The 12,682-nt window shown below is 47.6% G+C and overlaps 1 protein-coding gene across 1 annotated transcript; it reads right to left on the bottom strand.

Moving 5' to 3' along the window:
• Positions 1 to 226: 226 nt before the first annotated feature.
• Positions 227 to 9,249, bottom strand: nags (N-acetylglutamate synthase). The gene is made up of 8 exons (XM_084449236.1): positions 8,853 to 9,249; positions 6,970 to 7,241; positions 5,349 to 5,568; positions 4,602 to 4,782; positions 3,449 to 3,488; positions 2,831 to 2,962; positions 2,114 to 2,296; positions 227 to 1,230 (listed from the first exon to the last, which is right to left on the bottom strand). The coding sequence occupies exons 1-8, from the start codon at positions 9,219 to 9,221 to the stop codon at positions 1,044 to 1,046; spliced, it is 1,584 nt and encodes a 527-aa protein (XP_084305362.1). The 5' UTR covers positions 9,222 to 9,249; the 3' UTR covers positions 227 to 1,043.
• Between the last annotated feature and the right edge of the window lie 3,433 nt (positions 9,250 to 12,682).

The raw sequence follows: 12,682 nt of genomic DNA, 5'->3' as shown, positions 1-12,682 counted from the left end.
TCCAGTGATAGAGCTACGGCTCTAACGGGTCTTAATGCTCCCTCCGGCATGCAACAAGAGAAGGGTATGCATCTTCTTATCTGACTCTGGGGAAGATGGCAAATAAGCTAATTTCCCCAAAAGTCGGTGTGTTCCTTTAAAGGTGCAATATGCGGTTTGGCTCAGAAGCACTTTTTGTTATATTTTTATATTCTGACAGCAATCAATAAATAAAGTTCTCTGACACTCAAATTAAATAAATCTGTAATCTGTGGAAGTCGCAGGACTGTAATAAGCGCGTCCAATCATTTTGAGTTGCCAACTTGAAATGATTGGATGGCTTACCTGCTTGTCAACCTACCTACCTGCCTAGCGAGTGTCATTTGTTGTCCCTCAGTTTGGAGGAGGGGTTTTGGAGGGAGGTCTGAAGGGAGGGGCAGGGATTTTATCGGTTGCATTTTTCTAAATCTTTCAAAACTTCTAACAGGTCTAACAGGAAATCACAAACCGCATACTGCACCTTTAAATAAGCACTTACCTCAAATATACCCCCACCACCAAGTTTTCGTATCACCAATCACCATTAAACCTGATCTTCTAGATCCATTTTGAAAAGTACAAATCTTTGGCCAAATATTCCAAGATTCATTCTAAAATTCCTTAAATGGCGAGTGGAGTAGTTTGGACCATTGGAACCACGTGAGGGTGAGAGAACCCAGAGGCCCCTCCCCTCCGTATACAGTACTCACAGTAAGGATGTCCTCCTCTCATTATACAGTATCCACGGTTACGACCAGGTGCCAGCGTTAGGCCTTACTGAACGCCAAAACCCCTGCCTTGCTCTAGCCCTCCACATCTCACCATTAACGCCTGACTAACACAACATCAACACCACTACAGTAGGTCAATACAAAACCACATCGCTTTCATGTCCTCTGAAAGAACTCCATACCAGACTGTTCCACAGTGCAGTTTATGTTCTATTAGAACTGCTACTCTGTCCTGGGACCCCGTGGCTCGGTACTACAGAACTCCAGGAGCGTCGGGCCGGGCTTGGTGTAGGTTCAGGACCCCGGTGGCGGTCGCTGGGCGGTGGTCTCTGCTCCCCCTGCTGCCGCTGGCTCATCGAAGGACTCCTGAATGCCCTTGGCGTACTCCACCAGGTCGTAGGAATCCCTGATATCCGATAGGCCGAACCAGAAGACGGTCCATTTACCGTTGGCGAAGCTCCCGTCACAGTTTTTGAAGTACCTTGGGGACACAAGAGCAAAGGGTGCAGGAGTTAAGACATTCCTCAGTGTGTGTGTGTGTGTCAATGTCATTATATTTATATAGCACCATTCATACAATAAAAACATAAATGGTAAATGGACTGCACTTATATAGCGCTTTTCCACCTTAGCGGCACTCAAAGCGCTTTACAATGGCCTCTCATTCACCCATTCACACACACATTCACACGCCAATGGTGGTAGCTGCCATGCAAGGTGCTAACCTGCTCATTGGGAGCAATTTGGGGTTAGGTGTCTTGCTTAAGGACACTTCGACATGTGGACAGTCGGAGCTGGGATTCGAACCACTGACCCTTCGATCAGTGAACGACCTGCTCTACCAACTGAGCTACAGCCGCCCCCTAAATCATGTAAACACAGTGAGAACAAAGAAACAATAAAAGTAAAAGAATTAAAAGATAATGTAAAATAGAAATTTGTAGAAATACAAATTAAGAACACTAAGATATTAAAACATGTGAAACTATGTGGTAAAAGCAATGTTAAAAAGCTATGTTTTAAGATCTCGCTTAAAAGTCACCACAGTCTCAGACATTCCCAGGTCCTCTGGGTGTTCCAGAGGCAGGGGACCTGGGGAAATCTTAAAATCTATTCTAAAACTGACAGGTGACCAGTGCAGTGATTTTTAAACTGGTGTGATGTGAGCCCTCCTTCTGGTCTTTGTGTGTGGGGTGGGGGGGGGGGTAGCTGGGACCTGTGTGTGTGTGTGTGTGTGTGCGGGGGGGGGGGGGTGGGGGGGGTCTGTAGCTGGGACCTGTGTGTGTGTGGGGGGGGTGGGGGCGTCCATAGCTGGGACCTGTGTGTGTGGGGGTAGGGGGGTCCGTAGCTGGGACCCGTCTCACCAGGGGTTGATGCGGTTGGTGGCCCTTGACCTCCAGAACAGACGGCCCAGGTCCTGGCGGATGCACTGCCACAGGATCTGGCTGGTGCCCTCGCCCTGCTTGCTGCTGCTCACCACGAACTTGTCCAGGTAGGGCGTGCCGCTGGACACCGGCTCTCTGGTGATGATGGCCGCCGCCGTGTACCTGTGGTGTCACCCAGATGGGTCAAAGGTTAAAGACCACTCTCTCATAGTGGGTAAAATGCAGTCACATTGCAGTGACACAGAAACACACACGCACGCGCACACAGGCAGGCGCGCACACACACACACACACACACACACGTAACAATTTATTTACGTCCACATGAGAAAAATATACAGGGAACCCAAATACTGAAGGTGCAATTAAACAAGTGTCCAGAGCGGTACTTAGCAAGGCGTTTGGCCCCCTGGCTCTCACACGTGCGCTCTGGTCACAGCTGACCGGTCATGGGCGTTCCAAGGGGGGGGGACCGAGTACCCAGGGCCCCAGTAGGGAGAGGGCCCTTAAAATCCTGGAATTTGTTAGGATTGACAGGGGTGCCAAGCTTCACGCATTGAGTGGGGGGGGCGAGATAGTCGTTTCGGGGTGGGGTGGGGGGCTTGTGACTAAGTGAAAAAATCTCAGGGGGGGGGGGGGGGGGCACAGAGATCGTTAATGTATAGGGCCCAGATTTCTGCGTCCTGGCCCACTCACCCCTCAGAGAGGTAGATGGAGTGGAGGCGACCCCTCAGAGACTCGATGTAGTCCGTCCTCAGGGTCTTCTCAAACGACGTGTTGATCAGCGCCAGCAGACGGTCCATGTCGATGCCCTCCAGAGAACTGTACCTGGAGGACACGGAGGGGGGAGGGGTCAGGCCACGCCTAGTCTGACTCAACGGATGTAGATTTTGGGGATGAGCCTCATCATTGGTTTATTTTACAGCGGTGCCGATTTATGTGGTCGGCCGATCGGTGGTGATGGGAGATTCTACCAGACTACGTAACACAACCACCTCCTAGCAATGGTGGTGGTTTGAAACAATAGTGTTTTTCCCCCCTATCCCCGAATGGTCCAGGGCTGGCACAGCATAAACCAAGTGTGGAGATAGGTCTGGCTATGCGAGACTAGGCCATGGCACACAATGTACCCCCCCCCCCTTTTTTAGGACAGAAAGTCTCACATTATCATCTTTCAATTCTTTTTTTTCTTTTTTTTTTTCATTCCACAAGTGTCTCACAACTTCTGATCTCTTAAACTTCTTAACTGTGAACCTGTCCTCAAGATGCAGCCATCTTTGTGAAGCGAAGCTGTAGACAGACTGATGTACTCACCTGTGAATGGGGTCTCCATTTTTGAACATGGTCCCTGACCCTATAACAAAAAGAGGAATAATTGAGGACAGGGGACATGGCTGAGTTTGGGTACTGAACCAGGTGATATTCCACTCTGAAGTTGTCTGGAACCCAGTTCAACTCCTCTCCTGTACTATTGGAGGGCAAACCTGGATATATGATGGCGTTGCTTCATCATCAAGCCAAATCTACTGCACATCTAGATGCAATGAGCCAATGCAACAGTGCCATTTGCTGGTCAGTAATGTAAGTGCATCCTTTATTACCTGGTGGCCCATTTCTGAATCTGCTGAACAGACACCACCTACTCTAAATACACCAGATTAGAAACATAACCTTGAATTACGTTACACATGTAACCCATGTAATGACCATCGCATGCACGACACACATGTAGCACGCGTGCAAATTACAGGGCAACGTTTAGAAACAACATTCAAGGTTGAAATATATCTTTGTAGAGGGGATGTCCCTGGTCATTGAGTTTGAATCTAGGAGTCTTCTCAGCAGTGTGTGTGTGTGTGTGGGAGGTGAGGTGGTGTTTGATCCCGCTGAACTAAGACACTGTCTACTCAAAATACACCAGAATCTAAACATAACCCTGCATTAGATTACATGCGTCGTCCATGGGGGCTTCATGACCATGGCATGCGCGACATGCATCACAAGGCAAAGTTTAGAAGCAACGTTCCAAGATTGAAATATATCTTCGTAGGGAGCATAACCCTGGAACGCGAGTTCTACTCTAGGGGTCTTCTCAGCATGATCTGTGTGTGTGTGTACGTGTGTGTGACAACAGTGGCACAGGTGCAGAAGTCCAGCGGGTCACAGGGGTTAGCATGTGAGGGGTCACAAGCACAAGTCCCCTTGTCCCTGTCTCCACGGTGACCGTGCTCCCATGTGACCAGAGAGCGCCAGGCCTCTCCACACACTGACTCCTGAAAAACGAACTCTCCTTCAGGTTATCAAGATCTGTCGATCGACACGTAGTTGAAAATACAAGTTTTGGGAGCGTTACGCTCGAGTTGCGAGTCCTCTTTCGAGAATCGAACGCCTGTTTTATAGTCCGGCTCAGTGCCAAATCGGGGATGTGCGTTAAGACCTAGTACGAACGTGTTCTCTCTGGACTGACCCTTGTGGCTGAAGAGCTCGGTCAGCAGGGTGCAGGCGGAGGTGATGACGGCCGACGACTCGCAGGGCAGCTGGTTGAGGAGACGTGCGATGGCGTCCACCCGGCGCCGCTCCACCGCGCTCAGCCACAGCGCCCCCGACAGGCCGGGAAGGTCGCCGGGCAGCGACACCGAACCCAGGATCTGTGGAGGGAGGGTCCAGGGAAGGAACAGCTGATTAAAACACAGAATCGTTCCATGGTTGGTGACCTAGCGTAGAGCAGAAGGATCATCCTCCAGGAAGCTCCTCCCCGTGGGCGTGGTCACCGCCCCGTTTTTAGGTGAGCTACTTTAACTCTGAATGGCGGTGAGGTACAAACGGGGTTTCCCCAAGTTCTGCCCTGGACCCGCCTCGGTTTCACCCAAAAAGAGGGGCGTCGTCCACATGCAACGTACTTCCTGTTTACTATAATCTGATGTCACGGTGCTCTAGTCTATGGGCAGAGAGGGGAGGGGCAGAGGTGTGATACGACCAATCAGAACACACAGAACCTTTGACCCAAGAGAACGTCTACCACTGCTGGCTCTGAATAATGTCTATTATCATCCTAAACACAACTCAATGTCCAGAAATGCGCTGGTCGGTAGTGTGTGGACCGCAGAACAGCTTCACTTGACTAGTCCAGCCCAAATACGTGTTCATCTGACAGGATCTTCTCTGTCGATCCGTCTCCACACACACACACGCACACACACACACACAAGCCTACCTTGTGGTCCTTGTTGCGCAAGCCCCCCATGCTGTTTAGGAACATGACCTTGAGGGGCTGGAGCACTCTGGAGATGGCGGTGGTCACGTCTATGGAGTCCAGGGCGACGGAGCGTCCCGAGGCGTCCCTGCCCACGGGGCAGACCAGCGGGATGGCGCCGCAGTCCAGGCTCCACTGCAGCAGGCCGCCGTCCACCGAGATGGAGGCGCCGCCAACGCCGCTGGTCAACGCCGGGAAAAACACCGGGGAAGAAGAGAGGAGAGTCGGTATTAGGGATGGGTAAAAAAAAAAAAGATTTATTGATTCTGAATCGATTCTGAATCAAATGATTCTGAATCGATTCATGAATCTCAAAATAGATCTTTTATTTAATGAATGAATGATTAAATGAAGGAATGAATAGTTCATTAATTCATTCAATGATTCATTCATTCATTAATTTTTGGAAATCAGTATCGATACCCAGCCATTTTCCAGGAGCTTGCTCGATTGTCTCATTGAGAGAGGTCAGGGAAGAATTTTTACAGCTCAGTTTTCTGGCCCCCGGTTGAAACTGTTTTTTTTCGCTTCCCTCTGGAATATGTAAGGGTGGGACCTTTGCCCCCCCCCCCCCCCATTGCTCTCTGTAAAGCGCATTGTGTTGCCTCTGTGTATGAAATATGCTATACAAATAAAGTTTGATTTGATTTGAAGCAACAGGATTGTTGTCTACTTTCCTTGTTGTGGCTGGTCTAATGGAGAGCACTCACACCCGTAACACTATCCCAGACAGGCAGAGCACAGTAGCTATTGTATTTATATTTTACTACTCATGCACTTTGGCTTTAGCACTAGTCCATGCTCTTCACTTGTTTAGAAAGGAGATGCCTCTGTGAGTTCTGGTGAGTAGTAGTACACCGACTACATACGTTAAATGCAATTATTTTAAGTCGCTTTGGATAAAAGCGCCTGCTAAATGACTAATGTAATGTAGCTAGGCCTGTCCTTGAAACTGTTTATGTCTACGGAGGTAGGTGTGCTGGTAATTATGGGTATGCTGGTAGTTATGGGTATTCTGGTACTTATGGGTGTGCTGGTAGTTATGGGTATTCTGGTAGTTATTGGTATACTGGTAGTTATGGGTATACTGGTAGTTATGGGTATGCTGGTAGTTATGGGTGTGCTGGTAGTTATGGGTATTCTGGTAGTTATGGGTATACTGGTAGTTATGGGTATACTGGTAGTTATGGGTATTCTGGTAGTTATGGGTATTCTGGTAGTTATGGGTGTGCTGGTAGTTATGGGTGTGCTGGTAGTTATGGGTGTGCTGGTAGTTATGGGTGTGCTGGTAGTTATGGGTGTGCTGGTGGTTATGTGGATGGCTTCTCTCTGCGCTGCGTGTGAATGCGTGGTAGCTGCGCTGCGTGTGTGAATGTGTGGTAGCTGATCTGCGTGTGTGAATGCGTGGTAGCTGCGCTGCGTGTGTGAATGCGTGGTAGCTGCGCTGCGTGTGTGAATGCGTGGTAGCTGCGCTGCGTGTGTGAATGCGTGGTAGCTGCGCTGCGTGTGTGAATGCGTGGTAGCTGCGCTGCGTGTGTGAATGCGTGGTAGCTGCGCTGCGTGTGAATGCGTGGTAGCTCACCTGCTCCTGCTATTCGGGGGGTCCTGTTGCAGCAGCAAGGCCTCGGAGCTGAAGAAGGGGATGGCGGTGGCCGAGTGGTGCTGCAGGAGCTCGGTCAGAGCCTGGCACTGCTCCACCAGCCGAGCCCTGACCTCGCCCAGGACCGCCCCCTCCATCTCGGCCTGAGACAGCCCGATCACCACCACCGGCTTCATGTCCATCCGCTGCAGGAAGGAGAGCCCGAAGGCCAGGCTCTGGACCATCTGCCGGCTCTGGAACACCGACCTGTCCACCTGACGTAAGGATAGAGATGTGGTGGAAATTATTGGACTATCCAGATTATTTTTTTCTTGGTGGTACAACAGTTATTCTGCTGAGCTGCATACGTTACTCTCCTCACTTAAATAATTACATCAGGATGCAAATAATTCAAAAATGTCTCTTTCCAAAAGAGCAGAAGTCAGGCAATAGTGCAACAGTTTACAAGTTCAACATGTGGGGGACATAGCCTTGTGAGACCTAGCGAGATCTAGCATGCTCACTTTCAGTCTTTCTCAGGATGGTCTACCGAGGCTAGAGCAGTGTTGCCAACTTGGCGACTTTGTCGTTATATCTGGTGACGTTCCAGACACCCTTTGGCTACTAAGTCGACCAGCGACACATCTAGCGAGTTTTTCTGGTCATTTGGGGAATGACTGTCTTGCCAGAACTCTGCAAAAGCATCTAACATATGCCGTTCCGCGGTTCAAGTTACAACCGAGCTTACGAGAGGCGAGTACAGAGAGGGCTGCCGTCTCCTCCTCCTCACCACTCACACAGCGCTCACACAGCGCTCACACAGCCAGTCTGACTAGACAGCAGCTCCGCAGTCCAGCCAGCTGCAGCGTCCAGCAGCCACCCTGACCGCTCTGAGCAAGAGCTGCCTGCAAATTAATCGCATGTTCGTGCAGCTTACTTAAAAAGAAAAAAATATTATCCTCAAAACAGAGCATTATAAACACTGTGGGTCCATCCCGTGCATGCATATGCAAACCTCCACTAACCAATTATATGAGAGGAGGCTAGTTCTGAGGGTGAACAGCTGAACTGTAGAAGGAGAGAGCTGGGAGGAGAGGACCCCTGGAGGGTCTCCTGCCATAAAACTTCTAAGGCTTGGAGAAGGGGTTATCAGGGCAAACAGGACACAGCTGGTCTACTGTATATCACACAGGGCAGTATGAACCAAAGGAAGATTTCCTATGAAATGTCTCTGAACACAGAACACACTTATTTTAATGTATCGGTTACATTCCTTATTCCAGTGTTGATATCGAGTTGATTACTGCATTATTGCATATATGTTGTGTGTGTCTGTCGAGAGTTTAACATGTTTTTGAAAGATTTTTCAAGGTGCCCACCCGCATCCATTGTATGACCAAAACGGCGGTAGAGCAATTATCAGACTTTCTCAAAAGTGCTAGTTTTGTCAACGTTTTTATCTGAACCATTGTATATGATCATAAGTAACCTTAAAACAGGGCTAAACATGCATTTTCCCTTTACTACTCCTTTAAGCTACTAGTTACAAAATATAAACTAGAGACATGTACATGTACAGAGGAAGACAAAAATACAGATATTCTTCGGTCACCTTAGGTGGTACCAAAATCTGGATTGTCTGGGAAAATAGAAGACAGAAAACAACAATAGGATATTATAATATGATCATATGCATGATCTTTGTATTAAAATAGCTAGCTAGCTAACGTAACCTTTTCAAGATGCTAGCTAGCCTGAGACATTCTGGAGAGACCGAAGTCAGGCTAGTTAGCAAACGTTAGGTGACTAGATCCCATTTATTCTTGTTTGTAGACGAGTTGACGAGTGAGCTGCAAACAGCACTAGCCTAGCTAGCCGGCACTTACCTCCAGGACTGCAAACGCAGGAGCTTGTGAGAAGTTGGCTCTCTGGAACTGAGTCAGCCAGTACCTCGCCTCCCGCGGGTCTCCGCCGACCTCCTTGAGAAAAGCCTTGACATCCCGGTAGATTAACGTGCGGTTTGACAACACCGAGCGGTCCGCAGCCGAGAAAGAGGCGGGGGGGAACTCCTGCTGGGCCAGAGCCGGGGGTTTGCTCCCGTGGCCGGCTGCGTTCGAACCCACCAAGCGCCGCTGAAGTTTCAACATCCTCCGGTGACCCGTGCTTTGAGAAAGCGCCGGCGATTGACTCGATAGGTATTTGCCAGCCATCACCATGGCTCTACAGCTGGAACCTCCGCCGTTGACTTTGGCCATGGTCCCCGTTTTGATACGAGGTTACAAATAAAAACAGACAACCCCGAAACGCCGTGGACGTGACACCAGCTAAACTAGCGTTACCTCCCTACTAGTCCCGTGCACGCAGGGATTCTGTTCAGTTGCATCAGCAAGTTCATTCAGTTTCTCACGTTGTCAGATCCGCTCACGTTTCAGCGTAGATGGTCGGCAGCCACAAAAGAGGTCTCCTTTTTCTTCTCAGTTTATTGGCAAATTGCCCACCAACACAAAAGAGGTGTCCCCATCGGTCCAGCTACGGCCAGTGTAGAAGGATGGTAAAGGCTAGGTCCCATAAACGCAGAGGCCATTTAGGGGTAAGGGTTCTGAAGTCTGCCAAGTGAGACCAGGTTGGGTGTAGCCTACAGTTATAGGGTTCCAAAATTCCGGGGGTATTCAAAGTTGGAAACTTTCCATGGAAATTAACGGGAATAAACAGGACATTTTTGAGTTATGTATACCAACTGTATTTACCTTGTCAGATATAGCCTACAAACATTTTGTTTTGTCACAGCTGAGACATGCAGGTAAACATTTCTAGTACAAAAATGTAAAATTACTACATTTATTTGAGTAGAATTCTACAATCCATCCATCCACCCACCCACCCATCCATCCATCCATCCATCCATCCATACATACATACATACATACATACATACATACATAAACCCAGACTGTTAGCCTATACTGTAGATGTATCTAATAATACACATAATATTATACATACACATGCACACTTCCACAACTCAAGTAGGAACGCTTAGGCACTGTTATACAGGCCCCCATCTGCCACAGCTCGTCAGAGGGGATGGGAGGGCTTGTCGATAGACTTGAGTTTGTCCCTCATCCTCCTCTTCACCACAGACTTCAGGCTGTCCAGGTGTTGCCCCACAACATATACTATTATAAGTTATATTATAAATATACTTTTAGTGACCTTAATGAATGCATCCTCAAGAAGATCTTGTCTCTTCTAAAGAAACAAGAGATAAAATGTGTCGTCATAGTCTTTGACAGATATGACAACCCACAGTCAATAAAGATCCTGGAGAGGCAAAGGAGAGGAGCAACTGATGGGCCCACACATGTGATCACAGGTAACGCAAATGTTCCGAACTACAGGAGGTACCTGAGGAGCAGTGGAAACAAGACGGCACTGTGTATCTTTGTGAGCAGTTACATCATCTCTGCAGGCCCACAGAGGATCCAATCAGATGGCTCCATCATCCTGGCAGGTGGGTTTGACAAAGCAGAGGAGGTGAGGAACATAAGCAGAGCAGGAATCAGCACTCTCACATCACTTTACAGTGATCAGGAGGAGGCCGATACGAGAATGGTCTTACATGCCATACATCTTGCCGATTCATATTTTTCCATCATTGTGCGGTGTGATGACATAGATGTAGAAGTACTGCTGGTGTATTATGCAAGCAAAGGCGTGTTTGGATCATCTCAAGTCTACATGCATGCAGGGCATGGAACGAGAGAGAGGTATGTCCCCATCAACACTATAGCAGACAAACTTGGAAAAGACATGTCCAGCTGTCTTCCAGCATGTCATGCGCACACTGGCTGTGACACAACAAGCAGTTTGTATACAATAGGCAAGACAACAGCATTCAACAAACTCAAGACACATCTCAGTGAGCTCAAAGACATGGCCCACTTTGGACTCTCTGGATGCTTGGAGGAGTCTTTGCCAGTAGCAAGAGAGTATGTGCTTCTCCTGTATGGGAAAAAGAAAATGGAAGACTGTGCACTAACCTGGATGAACTCCGCTACATCATTGCATCGACAACAGATGCAGCCTCTGGAAATCTCCCACCAACAGAGGATGCATTCGAACAACATGTACAGAGAGCAATGTTCCAGACCGCAATATGGTGCCACAGTCATCTCCCCAAACCTCTCCTATGGAGTCCAATCGACAAGGGATGGACTGTCAGTGATGGAGCCCTTAAACCCGTCCTGTTTAAGAAACCCCCGGCACCGACAGAGGTTAGAGACATTACACACTTATATTGCACTGATGCAAATTGTGGACAGACTGGAAAGTGCCAGTGCCTCTCTGTTGGCCTTCCCTGTACAGTTCTGTACTTGCTGTGCAGAATGTCAAAATGTATCCCCAGATGTGTCTGAAGAACTTGTAATTTGACAATTCAATATCTAAAGTAAGAAGAACTCTGTTCAATTTTTGTATGGTATGTTCTTGGTTCTGATTTAAATGGATTATTTCTTTGAAAATTATTCTACCTACACCTTGGATCTTTATGTTTGTAATTTTAGTTAAGCTTTATTGGGTTATACACTCACACTCTGACTGTAGCCTACAGCACCTGGCCTTTCCCTCTCCAAATATGAGCATTTTGTAATCATCTAATTTGTTTGGTTCCAGAGAAGTAGTAGGTCTTAAGTCGACTTGTTTGCAAAAAAACATAATATATATCCACACAACCATTTGGTTTTAGTTCAATAGCACCCTAGGCCAACCAGTAACAGTATATCGCATGCAAATCTATGTTTTCCCGATGAAAAAGAGAAAAGTTAAGGAGTGCTCTTGTCCTATCAACAAAAATACAAATTCCGCCTAAGTTAATGCTATGTTAACATGAGTTTATATCTGTATTTATTTATATATAAATACAAATTTGACTCTCTGGTTATGTTGGGCAGGTACTTCATACCACAAAACTAAAGCCTTTTTTGAGGACTTGCTGCTAGCCTAATACTTGTTCAGCTTGTTTAACTCGCCTGGATCCACCATAACCTCCCCAGCAGGCGACGGCAAAGAACACTCCGCACACCTACCCCCCTACCGCAACCACCCCAGACAAGCCAGAAAGAAAATGAGTTCCGTGTTGGTGGTCAATTACTTTTCTTATGTTATATCGCCATCTTGTGGTACAATCAGTAGCAAGACTGGACAGACCCTCGGATTAGTTAAATCAGTTTTATTTGGTGACATAGTACAAAGATCAGTTACATGTAGGCCTATAACTTGTAGTGACATTTTATGTAAGTAGCGTAAACTCCACTGAAAAATATTCATCCCATTCTGTTTATATTTTTGTCTGGATAATCTGTATATATTTTTCATTTAGTTGGAATGAAAGGAACACGCCATATTGTAGGCTACTCAGGCCTACATTTTTATAGGCTACTTACATAACATTTCACTTCAAATTACACATAATTCCGTCCACCATCTCAATTTCCTCCCCCTGGATGGTAATGTGGGCTGGATGCCTCTTGTTCCTTCTGAAGTCCACCACCAGCTCTGGCTGATGTTGAGTTGGAGCTGGTTCTCAGACCGTTAACAAATCTCCTGACCTCGTCCCTGTACTCCTCCTCATCGTCTGCCCTGACGCAGCCCACTATAGAGGAGTTGTCCAAGTTGAGTTGCAATAGCCTCAGATTTGCTCTATAAAATATTTTACACT

The sequence above is a fragment of the Borostomias antarcticus genome (genome assembly GCF_949987555.1).
Source record: "Borostomias antarcticus genome assembly, chromosome: 14".
Taxonomy (NCBI): Eukaryota; Metazoa; Chordata; class Actinopteri; order Stomiiformes; family Stomiidae; genus Borostomias; species Borostomias antarcticus.
The sequence above is the reverse complement of the archived record's forward strand: the minus strand, read 5'-3'. Positions and strand labels throughout refer to the sequence as shown.